General features: G+C 44.7%; 1 protein-coding gene across 1 annotated transcript; it reads right to left on the reverse strand.

Annotated features, from left to right (window-relative positions):
• Positions 1-4,271: 4,271 nt before the first annotated feature.
• Positions 4,272-19,414, reverse strand: THBS1 (thrombospondin 1). The gene is made up of 22 exons (XM_003935731.4): positions 19,331-19,414; positions 18,646-18,741; positions 17,811-18,370; positions 16,692-16,767; positions 16,208-16,407; positions 15,971-16,093; positions 14,828-14,921; positions 12,869-13,042; positions 12,158-12,334; positions 11,678-11,851; positions 11,288-11,415; positions 11,020-11,172; positions 10,369-10,587; positions 9,780-9,887; positions 9,075-9,234; positions 8,807-8,925; positions 6,950-7,184; positions 6,526-6,753; positions 6,086-6,357; positions 5,570-5,667; positions 5,324-5,463; positions 4,272-4,443 (listed from the first exon to the last, which is right to left on the reverse strand). The coding sequence occupies exons 2-22, from the start codon at positions 18,710-18,712 to the stop codon at positions 4,436-4,438; spliced, it is 3,513 nt and encodes a 1,170-aa protein (XP_003935780.1). The 5' UTR covers positions 18,713-18,741; positions 19,331-19,414; the 3' UTR covers positions 4,272-4,435.
• Between the last annotated feature and the right edge of the window lie 302 nt (positions 19,415-19,716).

Consider the following 19,716-nt stretch of genomic DNA (forward strand, 5'->3'; position numbering starts at 1 on the left):
CAGTTTCTTTTTCCAGACACTCTATTTCAGTTTAGTATTTGTTCATTTAAAATAGCAGTGGTTCATGCTGATGTCAGTGTGCTACATATAATTTATCTTGATGCCAAGAGTTTTGCTGGGGGATGGCAGAATAAAAAGTCGTGATTTTAGATTCTCATAGGAATGACATAAGGTGTACGCTGTGTTTTAGGTATGGGTGGGAAGAATCAGAGGGCAAAGGTGATAAGAGGGCAAAGGAGAGAGAGAGAGAATGGGAGGGAGGGAAAAGGGAAGGGACAGGGTAGAGAAAAAGAAACAGTATTTCTAGACTTGCACTGCACAGAGATTATGACTTTATAGTGTGCTTTTGCAAATCATATTTGGGACATAGTGAGCCTTTCTGTTATTTATGTAAGAGGGAAGAAAATAGAGTGATTTTAAGTAATGAATTCTGTCATAAAAGAGGTGAGACAATTCTATAGCATGTCAACTGATGGTAACTCTAACAAGGACTGGTGACTAAATCTGTAATGTAATTCAACATAAAGCTTCTGGATTTTTTTTAAAAAGTCACCCTGATTTAGATAGAAAGTGTTCTTATTAAAAATAAGTGTTTTTATTTTGGATTTCCCTTTAGGCCTTAGTGTTTGTCCAGAATAAGGTGAAACTCTCTCTCTACTAAAAATACAAAAATTAGCCAGGCATGGTGGTAGGTGCCTGTAGTCCCAGGTACTCGGGAGGCTGAGGCAGGAGAATCACTTGAACCTGGGAGGCGGAGATTGCTGTGAGCTGAGATTACGCCGCTGCATTCCAGCCCGGGCGACAGAGGGAGACTCCATCCCCCCTGCCCCCAAAAAAAATTATGGAAGAGAGATAACTAATTTAATTTTAGGAATGAATCTAGGAGCTTACAGTTGGAGGCTTTTCTACATATGACTCTTGGGGGAAAAAAAAAAAAACCTACTGGCACCACCTTTATTGTACATTCCTATAAGACTTAGAGTTTTTGCTCTTCAGTTTAGCTCTCCCACATGCATGACAATAAACTCTTGGAGGAGGAAAAAAGCTATCATCTCAGTGACGTGATTTAAATTTTTAACAAGTCCTTTATTTCAGTGCAACCTGCTGACTTGAAGGTCAATCTTAGGGTGAACCTGGGACATGCCTGGAAGAAAATCTCCTCTTTCCAGTCACTTTATCTGTCTTATCTTGGTATTTTAAATCAGTTTTCCTTCACTGTCCAAGAATGAATTAGAATTATCTCCCAGGACTTCACACGTTGAACTCTTCTGAGAATGAATGATGCTGTTTAATTCTTTGCCATTTCAAAGAATTATTTCCTTTAGATCAGTTCTCCTAACTCCACAGCTATTATCAACACTTTCTAGTTCTTGCTTCTTCACCTTGGTACTATAAAATCATTTGGCAATTGACATTTATATGTGATCAGTGCTACTCAGAATGATGAGGATTTATAGAATGAGAGTGAAAAATCAACAAGGAAGATTTTATCTCACTCAGCCAGTCTAGTGTTTAATAGACCTCACAGCCAGAGCTTTAACCTAGTCATAAAATTTCTTCCTTTGATTTGTTTTTATTAAAACTGGAAATTAACTGGTCAGTATTCCACATTCATGATTAGCCCTTCCAAACATCAAGGTCTGCTTATTGTTACACTTGGGCCTTTTCTTCACACAATAATTTGTATTTACACACACACACACACACGCACACGCACACACACACACACACGCACACACATTTATTAATTCCTTCCAAATTTTACTTTTTTTAGTCATCTTTTTTGATTAAACTTATAATTCCTTCTTCAAAAGGCAGTATCTGTAATGCTTGGCTCACCGTTGCAAGAACTCCTCCCTCATACACATGGATTTCCGAAGCGTCTCCACAACATGCAATCTTGTTGCCCACCCAGTGCTATCATTCGTGGGTCAGAAAATATAGCTGCGAGAGTCGCGTGTGCTTCAGTGTTTTTCCCTTTGTTTTCATTCTTCTCTTTAGAAACAGAACTGTAGTTTGAAAAGGATTCAGTAGATGACATCTAATGACATTAATATAAAATTTTATTTCTTTGGGTCCCTTGACTTAGGGATAATTTCTCTTTTATATGTTTCTGATGTGGCAGGCTAATGTATCATTTTGTTCTTCTATTCCATAAACCCAGCAAATTCTAAGCCTAGGCCTGAGCAACTCTGTCTTTCTAAATCACATACAAAGTGTGAATGTTGGTGTGATTTACTGTAATTTCTTTTGGTGTATGCTATATTGGTTTATGAGTGGCATTTACCCATACCTCGTGACATAAAGCCAGTAGGGAACAAATAAGCACAGATACAGTAAGTATAAATATAAATTTCCATATGATTTATTGTTGTTCCTTGTACATAAGAAACGGTAATATACAACTTACACTGCTTTAGAATGTAAAATGGATAAAAATGTGTACAAAAAAAGCACATTCCTAGAAAAAGGTATTGGCAAATAGTAAAAATGGGGGGCAGGTCAAAAGCAAAAAAAAAAACAAATCAAAACAAAACAAAAGAAAAAAACCAACAATTCTTCAATTCAGTGTGCAAACATTATATAAAAATAGAAATACTAACTCTACAGGCAGTATTTCCTGATAAATTATTTAAATAGCGTATCTACACAATCTGAGATATCTATTTCAATGGCAATGAGAAAATAATTTATAAAAATAAAGCAATGGTATACAAGATGATAGAAAAAAAAAACGTAACTTTCAGAAACTGTATTTAACATTCCAATGCTATTTCCTTATTGGGAATACTTCTCTGCAGAACTTTCATACTATGTACAACATTGACTTTTTAGGTCCTACAGTAGCTTTAAGTTTGTTAGACACTTAAACTCTTTCTTCTTGATCCAAAAATTCTTTACTCAGTCACACAACAAATGAGGTAATATTTGTATGTAAGTTTCACCTTTTGTCATTTTTTTTCTCTTTTGGAAAAAAGAAAGAAAGAAGTGTATATGCTTTCCTTCTCCCTGGAAATAGGCACGTGGGATGGGGTAAAACAGTATCGAAGACCTCATGGCTTGCAATGCAGAACATTTGCAAATGGATAACGAATAATTCCCCTTGAAAAGACAAAACAAAGAAAAAAGAATCCCATAGCATCCACTCTGAGCATAAGGGGAAGAGCAGCTCGTTAGGCTAATTTTCCTTGTGTCTTTCTTGCAAGAGATTTGCTGATAAATCTCAGCTACTTGCTCTCAAACCCTTTCCATATGAAGCCTAAATTCCAGGCAGAACAGAGTTAATAAATAATCTGTATTTACAATCTTACAGTCACGAAGACTCTCAACAAAGATGACCTTGATAGTCCTTACGCTTCTTCCTGTTCCATGAATAATCCTTCAGCCAGATCTTCCAGAATAAGTAAAAAATAAATATTTTACATCATTAAAGCATTTGAAAAAAAAAATCTACACTCCAAAAGAGAGAATTGGAAAACTCCATGATAATTCAGAAGAGAAAAGGAATGTTTTAGTTAGGTTGATAATAATTTTGTGCCTTTGTAACCATAAAAATATAAGCATGGCTGCCCCTCCTTTGGGAGGCAGCTGGTGCTCACTGAGATGGTAGGTTTTCCTATTTTTCTGCTATATCTACACAAGCTACAACCAGAATTAAACCACTAATTTCAATGTGACCAGGTAATGGCAGCCAGCACTGTCTTACATTGGGCTCATTCTCATTTCCTAATTCTGGCCACTGCAGGTGATATGTAAGGGGTGGGGATCAGGGAGGAAGTCCAGAAGCCAGTCTTTCTCTCCCCTTCCTGCTTCTATTTAAGTGCCTATTTACATGGGTTAATCAGCTAACACCAGTCAGCATCATGAAATCCAGCAATAGTCTTTCAATCCCCTGAAAATGACTTAGTACCAAACATGTAACAGTTCCTCCATATTTTCTTCATTCAATCATCTTGGGTATGCGCCTTCCCCTTAGTGCTTTGGCCTCTGCTCCCCGTGTTCCTGAAGGAGGATGTCAGGGTGGTTTTGTTTGCTAATTCTAGTGAGTCCTCCCTTCTCTGACATGCCTGAAAATGCTTTTGAGTCCACTGCTCAGAGATGGCCCCACAGTAGCACCCTGCTGTGTGACTAAGGCAGAGTGGAATGGGCACCTTCCCAACTGAAGCAAGTAGATGCTTTTTCAAAGGAAACCAAAACAATTGTTTATATGCTTGGAGGATGTCTTCTCATTCTTTGGAGGCTGAATGCTGAGCCTGTTTTTGAAAACTGCATTTTCTCGAGGCAGGTCGCATGTTCTAGGAGTCCACACTGATGCAAGCAGAGAAAAAAGGAAGGCAAGGAGAAGTCATCCTGGGGGTTTCCTCAAGCCCGTGGTTCCAGAAGGTGCAATACCAGCATTGGTTTATGATCAGTCTTTCAATCAACAATTTGATGATTAGGAATCTGTTAAATAAATAAACACATATAAATATACAAATGAAAACTAATTCATAAAGGCACAGGCATCTTAGTGTCAGTTAATAAATTCAGCACCTAGAACTAGCTCTTCTTTTCTAGTGTCAAAAGCCTAATTTAAGATTGTTGAAACACATTAGCATTTAATTTCATTAGCTGGCCCCAATGCCAGGAGACTGACATAGTGTGACCTTCCAGAACGTATATCATGCTTTCCAAGGCTTTCAATGTGAAAAGTTCAGGGAATCTTATTTTAGAAATTCAGACTCAAAAATTATATTAATAATTGAGCTTTTTTTGAGTAAAATCAACCATCTTTCTCTACTCTAATTGATCTTTTAGGTATCTGGCCTTGGCCCAGTAAATATACATCAAGTACTTAATCACTGAGTAAAAAAGAATGGAGGAAATAAAGCTAAGTTTAATAGTGAACATTAATTTAACATGCCAATATGAAAGCAACATTCCTCTCCCTTCTTTGTATGCAGGGAGAAGTTGTGAAAGATAACTCGTGCTGTGATGGCATGAATAAAACGCTAAGCAGTGTGTAAGATCTATAAATACATAGTTGAACAGTATTATTGAGGAAGTCCAAATTGTATAGGAGCTTTTCTGCAGCTAACGTCTGCACTGTGTATGAGACGCGCAGAGATGCTAAGCAAACTGATATTGTTACTAAGGCCACAGGAACTCCTAAGCCCCAGTGCTTACACATTATTCCATTTTTGTCCTTGCGTCCTCAAAAGTAAAATAGAAATAACCCTGTCTCCAAAACAGTCTTTAAGGTGATCTCCCCCGTAATTGTCATCCTTGATATTAGTGTGAATTAGAGATGTTCAGTGTACATTCATGGTAATGTTCCTCCTACCTCTACATTCGTATTTCAGGTCAGAGAAGAACACCATTTCTTGAGAGAAGACAAACAACCCTAGTCTACCACCAGCATAGGTTTTATCATAGATGGGTCCTGAGTCAGCCATGATTTTCTTCCCTTCGTACATCACCACTCTGCAGGGAAAAAAGAAATCTTGTTGAGTGACACTGCCATTGAACACTTTTTGTCTGTTTTTCCATCAGTGTGACTGTAAGTGGAATTTAATTAGTGCGATCTTACCTAATGAAACCCGTCTTTGGCCTGTGGCTGAGACGCCATCTGTAGGCAGTGAAATCTTTCCAGCCTATGTGACGAGGGTCATGCCACAGGGTGCGCACCTGGAGGAAAAGGAAAGGGTGAAACACAGCTCCTTCAGGAAAAGATTTCTATTTCATTCTGTAAGGAATGGTGATTGAAAGGTGCCCAGTTGATCTAAAGGAGAGGGCTGCAATGTAGAATTTTTCCAAGTCCTCTCGTATTTGCTGTGTGCCACTGAGTGCACACATAAAGCAGACAGAGAGGAGGGAAGTTTTTTGTTTGAAAAGGCTGAAGGCACCTTAGGATGTGTGGGGCAACTCTTGGTCAAGCTCCCTTTTCAACACAATTATGTTTTCACAAAGCAGAGCTTAATGCTGAAGCTGGTGAAGCTGGGAACTCTCGAACACTCCCTGGTCAGAATCTTGGTCAAAGCACAGCGTCCCAGTGCTTGTCGAGCACCCATCAACTCTCCCTCTTTTGCAGCGTGTGGCTTCTTACCTGGCCAGCGGTGTTTCCTGTGTGCCAGAGGGCATTCCGCAGGTGCTCGCCAGGCCCTGTCGTGGAGTTCACAACTTTCACAGAAAGGCCCGAGTATCCCTGAGCCCTCGTGGGGTTGGTGTCCCAGTAGGACTGGGTGACTTGCTTCCACATCACAACATAGAAGCGGCTGCTGGACTGGTAGCCAAAGACAAAACCAGCATAGTCATCGTCCCTTTCCGTGTTGATGAAGAAGGTGCCGCTGAAGTCCACAGCATTAAACTCGTCATAACCTGGAAGATGAGCCCAGAGCCAGGTTAAAACCTGCAGCTTTCAGAAGGTTCTCCGTCATGTTCCCACACAGCCTCAGCACCCACAGGGATGGGTACAATTGCCAGGTCTCACATTTGTTTTCTTTCCATGTACGCATCAGCCTCTTGACCTAAGAACTCACTACTCACCTACAGCGAGTCCAGGATCACAGTTGACAGTCTGGACGAGTTCTTTACCCTGATGGCGTACAACCCAGTTAGGGTCATTCTGGGATGTCCCTTTGGGATCCAGAGGAATCATCTGGAATCGGCGGAAATCGGTCTCACTGATGTCAACATTCTCAGGACAGATGTCATCGATGTCTGGCACACTGTCATGGTCAAAATCATCTTTGCAAGCATCACCTCGACCATCACCTAAGGTCAAAAAAGCAAGAGCTCAGCAAAATTCTTAAGTGCTGTTAGTTTACTCATGTCAGAAATGTCACTATCTTGTCAAAGTTGGCATTTGGTCCCTTCATCCTCTCAAACGCTTTGAGCCTTGCTTTCACTTCCTCCATCTAGACAGCCATGCCAGCGGTCACTCTCTTAGGAAGGGGCTCCCCTGACTCACCGTCAGAGTCCTTCTGGTCAGGATTGGGCACGAGTCTGCAGTTGTCCCTGTCATCAGGAATGCCATCATTGTCATCATCGTGGTCACAGGCATCTCCCTTGCCATCTTTATCGTGGTCAGCCTGGTTGGCATTGGGCACATAGGGACAGTTGTCCAGATTGTTCTGGTGGCCATCTTCATCAATATCCTGATTGTTGTCACAGGTATCTCCAATGCGGTCTGAGTCAGAGTCCAGCTGAAAGAGAAGTAAATGGAGAGTAAATTATAGTATAAACTGTTCATGTTAAAGGTAACTTATGCCCCCACAACAGAGAAAATTCTCCATTGTTTGATATGGCCAGTGGGGTTTCATGCCTATTTATATACTCCTGTAGAAAAATAGCTATATTAGCAATTACATTTTAAAAGTTTTTTTTCCCCTCTTTATCCTTGTTTTCTTATAAAAATCTGAGAAGGGATAATTAAAAAAAATTTTAAATACAAAACCTTCTAAATAAATAGAGTTATTTAATTGCTAAGGATGAGGTAGGATGTTAACTGTTTATATATTAATGTTCAATGAAATTTTCTGGATACTTCGCCAGAGAATTTCCTTAGAAGGTTTGAGTTGTAAAACTGTTGACATGCCAACTTGTCAAAGTCGTGAAAAGATGGAAACAGACCACTGCTCTCTGCTGTGTAATGTCTGGGTAACATGTATGACAGGATCGATGATTCTGGCTTTTTCTTTTAGGCATTTGATTTCATATAGCTAATCTATAAGGACTGTCAACTGTAGGCTCAGGTAAAGTTAAATTATAAATTTTTCCAAAACAGTTTTTCTCAGAGTACTTTATTCAGTATGCATGGGATGCTTAGGGACTATTTATATACAAACTGGAATTTTTCTTGCCAGTATTTATGGTCCTTGCTTATACGATTTTTACATCATGCTTGACTTTTGTTGTAAAATTTATTTAATCTGAGGAACCAAAAACTCATCCAATGAAGTTAAATGATATTGAAGTTTAATTTATAGTACGTTTCAAACTCAAAATAAATGATTCTCAAACCATTTGATCAGCAGAGCTAATCCAGATCATTCAGGCCTTTCCCTGATGGCCTCAGAGCCATTCATCCTATTGCTTTTTGCTTGACAAGACTTCACAGGAGCAAATCTTAGGAGGGAGAAGCTGGTTTTCCTCATTTCTTTAATCTTATAAAAAGTTACCATTTAAACAAAGCTAGTTTCTAAGCTTCCAGAACAATTCATTTTAGGGGGAAAAAGGCCTTAACTTTTATCCCTAGAAAATGATGGGCAATTACATACAAAAAAGAAATACTTTCAGACAGAGAGCCTGTTCTAGGTAATGCTGATATGTAGCACTCCTTAGCATGGGTAAAGAATGTTGGGAATGGCAGAAACTTTTGAAGAATGACAAAGAAATGGGGTTTCTCCAGGTTTTGGACATATCCTTAGTTTGATGATTTTCTTATAGCTAGATCACATCATTAGCCATGAAGATGGTTATTTTGCTTATGCATAATTTATTTTCCCATCTCTTACGGATTAATACTATTGAACAGTTGTCAGTCACAGATCTCTGCTTCGTATAATTTATCTCAACAATGGTAGACCATGCTGAGCAAGTCAAGTAGCCCTTCTTGTAGAAGACAAGACTGAAGTTATAAAGTTCTGTGAGACTCTGGGCAGGGAGCTCACTTCGGGCAATTTACGCGAACATACTGCAGTTGGCGATGAGGACCCAGAGGGCCATGGTAATGAAAGTGTTTGGACTCTGTCAAGCTTAGTTTTCAAAGGCGGTGAAAGGGATATTCCAACTCTTTACTGAAAGACTCTGAAAGGAGTCCACGTACCTGATCTGGATTGTGTTCCAAGGGGCAGTTGTCACACTGATCTCCAACCCCATCCATGTCAGTGTCCCTCTGGTCCACATTGTAGACGTACTGGCAGTTGTCCCGTTCGTTGAGGATGCCTGAAGAGAACAAGGGACAAATAAGAGGCGGGCTCTCCAGCCTTGCATGTTTCCGCCCAAATGCGTAATGACCAGGACTTGGCAGAAGTCAGCGGAAAGCTGTGCATGTCCTCGTCTCCCGCGGGCCCGCTGATCAGGCAGCTCCTTACCGTCCCCATCAATGTCCGCAGCACAGGCATCTCCTTCCCCGTTGCTGTCTGTGTCTGCCTGATCTGGGTTGTGGTTGTAAGGACAGTTGTCACAGCGGTCTCCCACGTCATCTCTGTCATAGTCATACTGGGCTGGGTTGTAATGGAATGGACAGTTGTCCTGCAAAGAGAAGAAACGGCGCACTTAACAATGTTGGCCTTGAAACAGCTCGAGCCTCAAGCCATGTGCATAGTATGTCTACAACTGCAAAACTGCAATCATTAGTTTCTGCTTAGTGGACAGGCTAATTGAGTACTCACTATAAAATGATCACTACAAAAGTTAAAAGGACATAAAAAAAATGGCTCCCTGTGGGTTAGGAGTTAGTGAGATGGCGATTAGCATGCCCGAAGTCAATTTTTTTTACTGTGATTTCGATATGACATTTGCAATGAATCTAGGGAACAAAGTGTCATTTGTTTATGCATTGTAATTTCTGAGGTGCAGAGAAAAGAGGGTCTGATGAAAAACAAAACCCTTGTTTAAAAATTCTCTTGGCAACATCTACAGCCTTAAAATACTGAAACACAAGGAATATTTCTAATTATCCTGTGTATTCATTTGGTACATTTTTTGCTATAGCTGTGTCGTTTCCTTGAATCCTAACGTGTTTCTGGCTGTTGCTGAATTGCAAAGACGAAAGAGGGATGGAAGATTGTTTTTACCCTGTCATCTGGAATTTTGTCATTGTCATCGTCATCATCACAGGCATCACCAATTCCATCCTTGTCATAGTCTTCCTGCCCTGAGTTGGGGAGGTTGGGGCAATTATCCTAGGAAAGAGAAAACGTGTCAGTGCTACAGTTGCGTTCCCCTCGCTCAGTTCATGCATGAGGGTGTGTACCTGGAATTCCAAATAGAAGAAGAGAATTCGGCTCAGTAACAGCAGATGTTTTTTACGGGCGGACAAAAAAAATAAAACTTTTCTTGGGAGATACACATGCAGAATTTGTGTCAGTGCTCTAGGATTTAGAGATGCTGTGAACACAAGTCATGCTCCGCTGGTATCTGAATAGAGTACTGAACTGGTTTCTGGACGGAAGAGTTGCCTATGGAACACAGCTGCCTAGAGAGCTAGTTCTGTTCATGTTTTTGGCACCAAGTGACTTAATAGGAATTAGTGCCCTTCTACCTTTGGGAGATTTAATCTTTCAGTTTCATGTCCAAACGTGAAGTATCTAAAATTCCTTAGCCTGTGTTTCGATAAGGTGATGGGCCATCTTTCTGGAGGCACACAAGGGACCTAGCTCCTACCTTTCTGCAGTGGTAAGTCGCATTGGCCACGCACACCAGGTTCTCGTTGGGCCAGCCGTCCAGGTCTGTGTCCTCCCCGCAGATGATGCCATTGCCAGCGTACCCAGGCTTGCACTCGCAGCGGTACATGGGGTCGCTGTAGTGGCCCAGGTAGTTGCACTTGGCATTCTTGTTGCAGTCGTGGGTCCCGTCCGTGCAGGGGTTACGAGGCTTGCACACCTGAGGGCACACCATCCTGCTGTTACACAGAGCTTTCGGGAATCCCCAGATCTCATGGAAACAAGAGTAGAGATTCCTGTCATCTCTGAGTAGACAGAGGCTCCTTTTGGAAGAGTGTGGGTTACCTCTGCCCCTCCCCATTCTCCCTGAGGCTATAAGCAAACTTGGCTTGGCGTTTCCTTCTCTTGAATTTGCTCAGCACCTAGGCATTTAAAAGCCCATCGTCTCAGGGCAGCATTTTAAAATATGGTAGACTATTTTTCCCCAGCGGGATTTACCATGGATGTTCTAGTCACATTTCTGAAACTAGACGGTATATTCATCTCCTCGATTTGGTGAAGAGTATGAAATTCTACTCCTCTCCTAGGTGTTTCGGTCAAGGACAGCTCTCCTCTCCTCTGGTCTGCTAGTCTAGTGTCTAGTTGACTGTACCTGCTTGTTGGCTGTGGCATGTTCGACACCCTGGCCGAAGGGCTGTGAGCCGGTGAAGCGCGGGGGGCAGGGCAGGCAGTTGTAGCCGGGGTCCGTGTTCTCACACCTGTGCTCCCCGTTGTGGTTGAAGCAGGCGTCGGGCACTTCTTTGCACTACAGAGGAAATAAGAACGTGCTTCATGTTTAGACGTCACTGCCACAAAGAAGTGACTACACAGGTCAGCTGCTTTTCTAGATCCAGAAACTCAGAGCCCCATCAGTTCCTCACCTCATCAACATCTCTGCACTGGATGCCATTTCCACTGTAACCAGGGGGACAAGCACCACACTTCCAGCTGCCATCAGGGTAGCTGGTACATTTCACACCGGCAAAGCAGGGATTGGACAGGCATCCATCTGAGACAAGGAGAGAGGAGACAGGCACAGTGAATGGTTGGTCGAAGCTGCTGTTACTGCCACACTGACCAGTTAACACGGTATAAGATATTATAGGGTATAGGTGACCGATAACTTTGTTGGGATTACGTTGTCCACCTGCATCTTGGAGCAATCAAACCACTCAGGACTAACTACAGCTGGGATCTCCTGGAATGCTGACTGCAGCATTCAGTAAAATAGCAAGCTGTTAGGTGATTTCATCCTGGGCGGCATGGCTTACCAATTGGACAGTCCTGCTTGTTGCAGATCTGGTTTTCGGTCACATCACCAATGCAGTCCTTGCCTCCAAACTGGGGTGTGGGGTTGTTGCAGAGCCGGCTACGTTTCTGTACCCCTCCTCCACAGGTGACAGAACAGATGTCCCACGGTGACCAAGGACCCCAGCCTCCATTGACTGTAAGAAAATGAACCACAGGCAACGATTAAGATCCACTTTCAAATGTCTCCCCTGTCATAGACTCTCCTAAGCCCGTTCAAGAAACCTCTGCTCCTCTGGCACATGGAAAGAATGCCTGGGAAGAGGTGAGTTTGTTTTTCATTAAAAGAAGTTGCTGAGCATGCAGGACTCTGCTTCTGTTTGTTTCTCTAGTAGGTAACCTTCCCGCTCTATGACCCACTGAACTGGAGGCTGCATATGCCAGGCGGCCAGCTGGGGAGAGCTGCTGCCCATGCTCAGCCTTGCAGCGGAGCTCACACTTACTGGGGCAGGCGTCTTTCTTGCAGGCTTTGGTCTCCCGAGCTTCGCCTTCACAGGGCTTCCCATTCATCTGGGGGCTGGGAGAGTTGCAGAGCCGGATCCTTGTGATCACACCATCACCACATGTCACAGAACATGATGACCATGGGGACCAGTGGCTCCAGCCACCATCCTGTTTAACTAAAGTACAAAGCTGATGGTCATAAATTGTTTTGGCTTAGAGATAGCCAAACAGAGGCCCTCACCAGGAGCACACAGAAATATTTCCAGGATATGATCAATGGCGACTAAACCCAGTGTACAGTAGAAATTGGCTCCTGGCCACATGCCCAAATGTCAACATGGAACATTTTCTACCAGAGAATGGATAAGTTAGCTGCTTTTATGGGTTGCTGTTAATATCCTAACGTTTACAGGGTGCTTACCATGAACCAAACTCAATGCTAACTGATCTATAAGCATTTTTTTTTACATGCAGTATCTAAATAAAATGCTTAAGATAAACTTATCAAGAACTATTATTATCTCCAACTTGCAAATGAGGAAAAAGCCTCAGAGAGGGTAAGTTGTGCTCAAGAGTGCACAGCTAAGCAGATGGGATTGAGATCCAGAGATCCTAGAACCTGTGTTCATAACGTCCATGCTGTGGTGCTGCCCTTGGTGATGACAAGGACAGGCCATTTCTCCACATCCCTAAGAGCCTAAAATGCTTACATCTCTTGTCACACTCCTGAATGTGGCAGGTCCGTGTCTGGACTGAGGAGCCCTCACATCGGTTGTTGAGGCTGTCGCAGGAGCGGCCACGCTGCTGAATTCCATTGCCACAGGTCGTAGAACAGGAGGTCCACTCCGACCATGGAGACCAGCCATCGTCTGCAGAGTCGCTGGCTGCAGGGGAAACAGAGGTTCATTGGGTGCATGATGATTAGGACCAGCTGTTCTTCAGAGGGCTCTGTTCAGGGCCCTCCACTCGCCAGAGGGTGAAAAACAATATCGTTCTTTCTTTATAGCTTTATTGTAGTATAATTGACAAATGTTAGATACATTTAAGGTGTATAATGTGATGTCTGTATATGTATGTGCGTATATAGTGATCACCATTGTCAAGCTAGTTAACACATCTCTGTCATCTTACAGTTACTTTTTTTGGGTGATTGTCTTCAGGTCTATTCTCTTAGCAAGTTTTAAGCATGCAATCCAGTATTATTGACTATGGTCACTGTGCTGTACATGAGCTCTCTAGAACGTAACATGAGAGGGCACAAAGTTTCAGTTTCACAGGATGAAAAGCAGCATATTTGTTAGGCCAGCGGCCCAGGGGTTTATCCCGGGTCGTGATGTGTGCAGCAGTGGGGTAATCAGATGCTCTGCCTGGCTCAGTACAGCCCAGGCTTCCCACAGTGTCTGCTCTCCTATTCATTGTTTTTCCTTTCTCCTCTCAGCATTGCAAATGAGTTTTTCTTTACTGACTTGAGAGATCTGGGTAGGCATTTCCAGTCTCATGCTTCCAAAAATGCGCAAGTATGGGAAGCCTATAGGAGTCATTTCTGTCAGGGGAGCCGCATGCCATGTGTTTGACAGATGAGTTTGAAGGCAGCCGAGCTGTTGTTGGCTCTGGCTCCAACTCAGCCATGAGGTTAGTCAGTTTGTTGTTCCTCTCACCCCAGCATTTGGGGCCTTCTCTGCACATACTGTCATCAGAGGACAACGTGTTTGTTTACCATCTGCCCAGGCACCACGGCTACAATCCCATCAGCTATATCAGACAGAAGACAAAGAACTTATTTTCTTTGGTCATTAGTTGTGAGTTTTCTTAGCAGTCCCTGATTCAGGTTCAGAAATCTGCTACCCGCAGCTATCTTTGCTCCTGTTAACATCTCAAGTGAATGCGGAACAGAAATAGATGTACAAATGATCATTACAGTGCCAGTATCGCTAATATGATCCCTGGATGGAATGGGTTATTCTGAGCTGTGACAAGGGGGTGTGTGTGTGTGTGTGTGTGTGTGTGTGTGTGTGTGTGTGTGAAGGGCAAGTGCTGTTTTTGTTTTCATCCTTATCTTAGTTGTGATGAATCACTTTTATAATGTGTACCTACTACATTAAATATTGTCTCAGCAGAGTCATTAATTTTACTGGTAACAAAAGCCAGGGATAAGGTGCCATGCAACAATATTGTGCCTTATTTCTTTTAGTGCTCTGGAGCTCAAATTACTGTTATTCTCTTAGGCCCTCTTATCCCTATAGATAAAAGGGGCAAAAAATTCCAGGTCCCATCAGGCCAATGTTCACACAGTTAAGTCTGTCAATATCTCTGGTGAGATTTTTCTTAACTCTGCGCTACTAAGGTCACATTATAAGAGCAGCCAACTTAGAGCTGTTGCTGCCACATATTCATCTGTTTTCCTCAAAGCAAAAAATCAGAATTAATGAGCCATACCAAGATGTTCACTGCCGTTACTGCAATCCAGATGGGTAATTACGATGTACCCATAATGGAGTTTTTGGCTCTGTACAGCAGATAAGCTGTCAGTTAACCAGCTGCTGTGGCAAGAACTGAATGAAAGCATGACGGAGATGGGGGTGGGGTTCCAGTGTTGTGCATGGCCGTCTAGGATGTACATAGAACCAACCTAGTCAATGAAGAATAGTTAAGCCATTTGAGGAACTTACGCCAACAGCGAGGGCAGCATTCTCCATCAGGAACTGTGGCATTGGAGCAGGGCATGATGGGGCAGGACACCTTTTTGCAGATGGTCACAGAGTTCTGCAGGGCAAGAGAGCGAGAGGGGAACGGGCTGCTGAGCATGTTGCACACAGAAGTCTACATCCTGTAACATATCCTTTACAAGCCAAAACATGGTCAGGGCTGTAAATGCTCTGGTGGAATGATTTTCGTGGAAGAACTGTCTGTTGTATTTGCAGCCACCACTATCGTAGACAGTTCTAGTGCTAGTTTACGTTCACTCCATTTGTTGGAAAGTTCTTTCTAATTGCTACTTCGTCAAGGGTGGAAGTTAAAGTACGAAGAATTTATACAAGGGGAACCAGCAGACGTCGTGGGTCCAATCTGTGTCTGAAATCAAACTCAGAAAATTTAGCCAGGACTTTTACATTTTTATATTATGCGTTTGAGGGCAGGAAGGAAGATCTCTAAGCAGTTTTTCTCATCTATAGATCTATGATCTGTCCTTACGTTATATTGGAAAAGAATGGGAATTTAATGAAGTTGGTTCCCAAAACCAGTCATCCGTGATTTGTATTTAATACAAATGCTTTGCTATTAATAGATAAGCCAGGTGAACCCCCAAACTCACTGGCCACTGGCATGGGGGGGATGCTAGAGTGAAACACACACAGCTGGCAGTGCCATTTGAGCTAAGTGGACAGTAACATCCTAACAGTGTCAGGCTAAGTGATTTGAAAAACAATTGGTACTTAACCAGAAGAACCTATGCCAAAGCTGAATATAAATCAGGGTTGAGGGGAAAAAAAGGAATATTCCAATCAGGTTTTATTTACCTGACATTCAACACTTAAGTCTTTGAACTAAGGTAGGTAAATTATTCAGTTGTCTTAGTAGATTCGTTCTCTTAGATACTTAGCCTGTGGTATAATTAATACTTTGATTAACCATCTGAGAGTCTAAAGAGGAATTTATGGATGCCATAATTGCACCTTAAAGAAAAAAAAAACATTTTGGTATCAGGCCATGAAACATGAAAAGAATCTCTGTGGTGCTTTGGGTACTTCCCTAGAGCTGTGGCTTCAAACAAAAGCCGTCGATTCTTCTTTTGGCTTGTGACGACCCCTTACCTGGCAGCGACACTCTGTGCAGCTATCAACCGTCCATTCCTCGTTATTTCTGTACTGAACTCCGTTGTGATAGCACAGGGGAGGCCGCCTCAGCTCATTGGCCAACTCTTTGTTCTCTTCAGTCTGAATGGGAGAGAATATCATTAGCGCCCACCCCCATTTTCAGTCACCTGGGGACCATCTGTGATAAACCTTCAAGGGTTGATGCTAAGGGGCTGGGTGCAGCCCGCCACTGACCACTTTGCGGATGCTGTCCTGCAGGGTGGTCACAATGGTGCGCAGGCCCCTGAGCTCCAGGACCATGCTGGACAGCTCATCACAGGAGATGCCGCAGATGGCCTGCAGGTCCTTTGTCTTGTGGCCAATGTAGTTCGTGCGGATGGCAGGGCTGGAACCATTCACCACGTTGTTGTCAAGGGTGAGGAGGACACTGGTAGCTGCCAAGAAACAAAACGAAAACTTCAGCTGCTCTTACCCACCAGCTTCTTGAGTTCTTAGTGGTCTAAGACATTTCATTTGGCATGAAGGATGAAGGTAGAGGGGTTGTATGTGTGCATGTGTGTATGTGTTTGTGCACAGTACCCCTTTAGGTCACTTTTGTATGCTTAATGATCTTACTGGGGGTAACTGACTTAAAACCACTATTGCTAAATTCCTCTGCTTGTTTTTAGTGGAATTCCCCCAATCTCCCTATGTGCCCTAACGATAAAGGAGTACTCACAGCTGGAGCAGCCTTTGTTCCGGAGGATGTCTTCTGGTGTGGTTCCAAAGACAAACCTCACGTTCTGCAGCACCCCCTGTGGGCAGAGGACACACATTACATGTAGAATGCTGAGAAGGTGTGGGGATGGGTTTGAGGGGGACTGTCTCTGTGCTAGGAAAAGCACACAATAGACATTCTAAAAGCTTCAGAGAGCTGTTTTAAGATCACTGTGTCAAAATAACACACCAACATAAATTGCCAAACAACTTCAACATCTTAATTGTGACTTCTGCCAAGTCTTGAGTATTTATAAAGGATTCAGTTATCAGTCGACTTGGGTACACAGGAAATGGAATCTGATCTTAAGCCCAGAGGATATAATGACCCAGTGTCAAAGAGTTAAATGTGGGAGTTCAAAGCCACAGTTGCAAAGATCTAGAACAGGCATCCCCAAACTTTTTACACAGGGGGCCAGTCTGCTGTCCCTGAGACCGTTGGAGGGCCGCCACATACTGTGCTCCTCTCACTGACCACCAGTGAAAAAGGTGCCCCTTCCTGAAGTGCGGCGGGGGGCTGGATAAATGGCCTCAGGGGGCCGCCGTAGTTTGGGGATGCCTGATCTAGAAGTTAAGGCACAGAAGAAGCTGTAACAGCAACAACTCACTACTGTTTTAACCTTTTGTGTGATACTGGCTGCATCCCCATGAGAACTCCAATTAAGTGGCACTGATTCTGCCCATAGAAAGTATCGATTTCAAACAAGATTAAAATTGGGGGAATGCATTTGAAGTAAGCTATTTTCTTAAGCGTTTAAAGAGTATCTAAGGCTTGAACAGGCTGACTGCTAAAGGAAAACCATTTCTTGTTTCCTTGAGTCGTTTTCAAAGTGTGCTTCCCAGACCACCAGCATCAGCATCACCTGGTACTTCCAATCGAGTTGCAGTTTTACAGAATCCCAAACTCTGGGGCTGGGGTGCAGCAGTGTGAGCTTTCACAAGCCCTCCAGGTGATGCTCATGCTGCCTAAAATCCGAGAACTGCCGCTTTAGTGTACATTCAGGATTTCCTGTAGCCCTCCTGGCAGGTCACCTGTCTAGCAGATGATCCCATATAGCAGGGCTCAGAGAAGAAGGCTCACCTGGAAATTGTCATTGACGCCCCCCTTTGCGATGCGGAGTCTGGCGATGCTGGCCAGGTCTCTGGTGAAGACGCTTTGGATGGGGACATCCAGCTCAGCATTCTCCATCTTCTCACAGTCGATGTACAGCTGGGCCCTGTCTTCCTGTACAAATAGGGTGATGCTCTTCCACTGGCCGGTTGCCAGGAGAGCTTCTTCCACAGACACCACATGCTGCTTTCCTTGAACGGTCAGGCTGAGGTCCAGAGTGCCCGCCTTGCCATTGGAGACCACACTGAAGACCTGGCCAGAGTGGTCTTTCCGCTCCAGGGCCAGCAGTGTGCCCCGGGTCTTCTTCATCTGCCTCAGGGAGGCCAGAAGGAGGAAACCCTTCTCTGCCCGCACAGCGTCCACCAGGTCTTGGAGCTTGTCGTCAGGCACAGGGGGGATCAGGTTGGCATCCTCAATGCGGAAAGCTGGGCTGGAAGGGTCAGGGCCCTTCACCAGCCGGCGCCCAGATCCCTTGCGGGCGGCCCCGGTGAGTTCAAAGATGTCAAACACGCTGTTGTCTCCCCCAGACTCTGTTAGGAGAGAACACATAGTGAGGTTTCGAGGCTGGGACCAGCAGTAGGGGGCTGAGTCCTTTGGGGTGGGGAGAAAGGGCTGGGGTGGAAACCCCTAGCAACCACTGAAAGAGCTGAATAAACACCAGGATCAGAGGGAAGCTGCCTCCTGATGTTCAGTCAGGCTCAAGAGAAAAGGAGCTGGGAGAGGGCAGCATGTCAGGGGGCACACCTTGGGTAGCCAGCACCTCATCCTCATCCCTCCTTCCCCTAAAGGTGCCACACAAACTCACCTGGAATGCGGTTGGTGCCACACACTTGCAGCAGGAACAAGAGGCCCAGTCCCCAGGCCAGCCCCATGGTGGAGCTGTTGGTGCCCAGCAGGGATCCTGTAGCAGGAAGCACAAGAGCCCAGGGTCAGAGATCAGCTAGGCAGGGAGGGTGGGCAGAAAAAGAAACCTGGCTGGGCATGGGGCCGGGGCCATCCCTCTTTGATCCCGCGTTTGCTGAAATGAAGGACAACAGGATTACTAGAGAGAGAGAGAGAGAGAGAGAAGGAGAGGGAGAGAGAAAGAGAGAGAAGTGGAGGAAAGAGATGCTGGTTTTAAAGTGTGGGGGGCGCAAGACCAACAATTTGGGGGCTTCTGGGAAGTCGAAGGTGAACCAGAGCAGGAGCTGTAGTGGTTGCAGGGAGGGTACGGGAAAGTACAGACTCTTTCCTGGACTGCCGATACAAAGGTTTAACGAGGACTAGTAAGGAAATCTTGGGGTGTCCTGATGAGGTGGTCTGTGAACCCCAAGGCTGGAGAGGATGGCTCTGGAGCTTTGTCCTGAAAAGTCCCCCAGCGGGTGAGAGGGGCGGGCTGGAGCAGGTGAGCGATGAAGAGTGTGGGATCCGGGGTCCACGAGAGGGACCGAAGCCTCAGCGTTCCGGGCAGGTGGTCCGGGCAGCCTTGGTCCTCGGCGGAGGCGACTTACCTGTGCGGACCGGAGCGAGCGGGAGCGGGAGCGGGGACGAGGGCGAGGGCGGCGAGGGCTGCAGAGGCGGGGGGCGTCCGGTGCGTCCGGAGTGGAGGTAGCGCCGGGAGAGCGGCAGGAGCCCTGAACTCGCAGGCCGGCTCGGGCGCAGTGGCTGGCAAGGCGGAGGAGCCGCGCGCTTTTAAAGGGGTTCTGGAATTCCTGGGGATTCCTCTGGCCAATGAGCGGCGGCCTGGCAGGAAGCGGGAGGGGGCCAGTCTGGGCTCCTCTCCGCCCCCCGCTGCCTGGCGCGCAGCTTTCCAGCTAGAAAGTGAAGGGGGCGGGGGTCGGGGCTTGGGAGCACTGGCACTTCTCAGAAAAGTCGGTGCCCGCCCACGCAGCCTTGG

The sequence above is a fragment of the Saimiri boliviensis genome, chromosome 2, assembly GCF_048565385.1.
Source record: "Saimiri boliviensis isolate mSaiBol1 chromosome 2, mSaiBol1.pri, whole genome shotgun sequence".
NCBI lineage: Eukaryota > Metazoa > Chordata > Mammalia > Primates > Cebidae > Saimiri > Saimiri boliviensis.

Excerpts from the sequence above, each read along its gene's own strand:
- THBS1 (XM_003935731.4), bottom strand. The coding sequence starts at position 18,712 with ATGGGGCTGGCCTGGGGACTGGGCCTCTTGTTCCTGCTGCAAGTGTGT. Across the intron at positions 16,408-16,691 it reads GAACAAAGGCTGCTCCAGCT|CTACCAGTGTCCTCCTCACC; the intron begins GTGAGTACTCCT and ends GTTTCTTGGCAG. Across the intron at positions 16,094-16,207 it reads AGGACAGCATCCGCAAAGTG|ACTGAAGAGAACAAAGAGTT; the intron begins GTCAGTGGCGGG and ends TCTCCCATTCAG.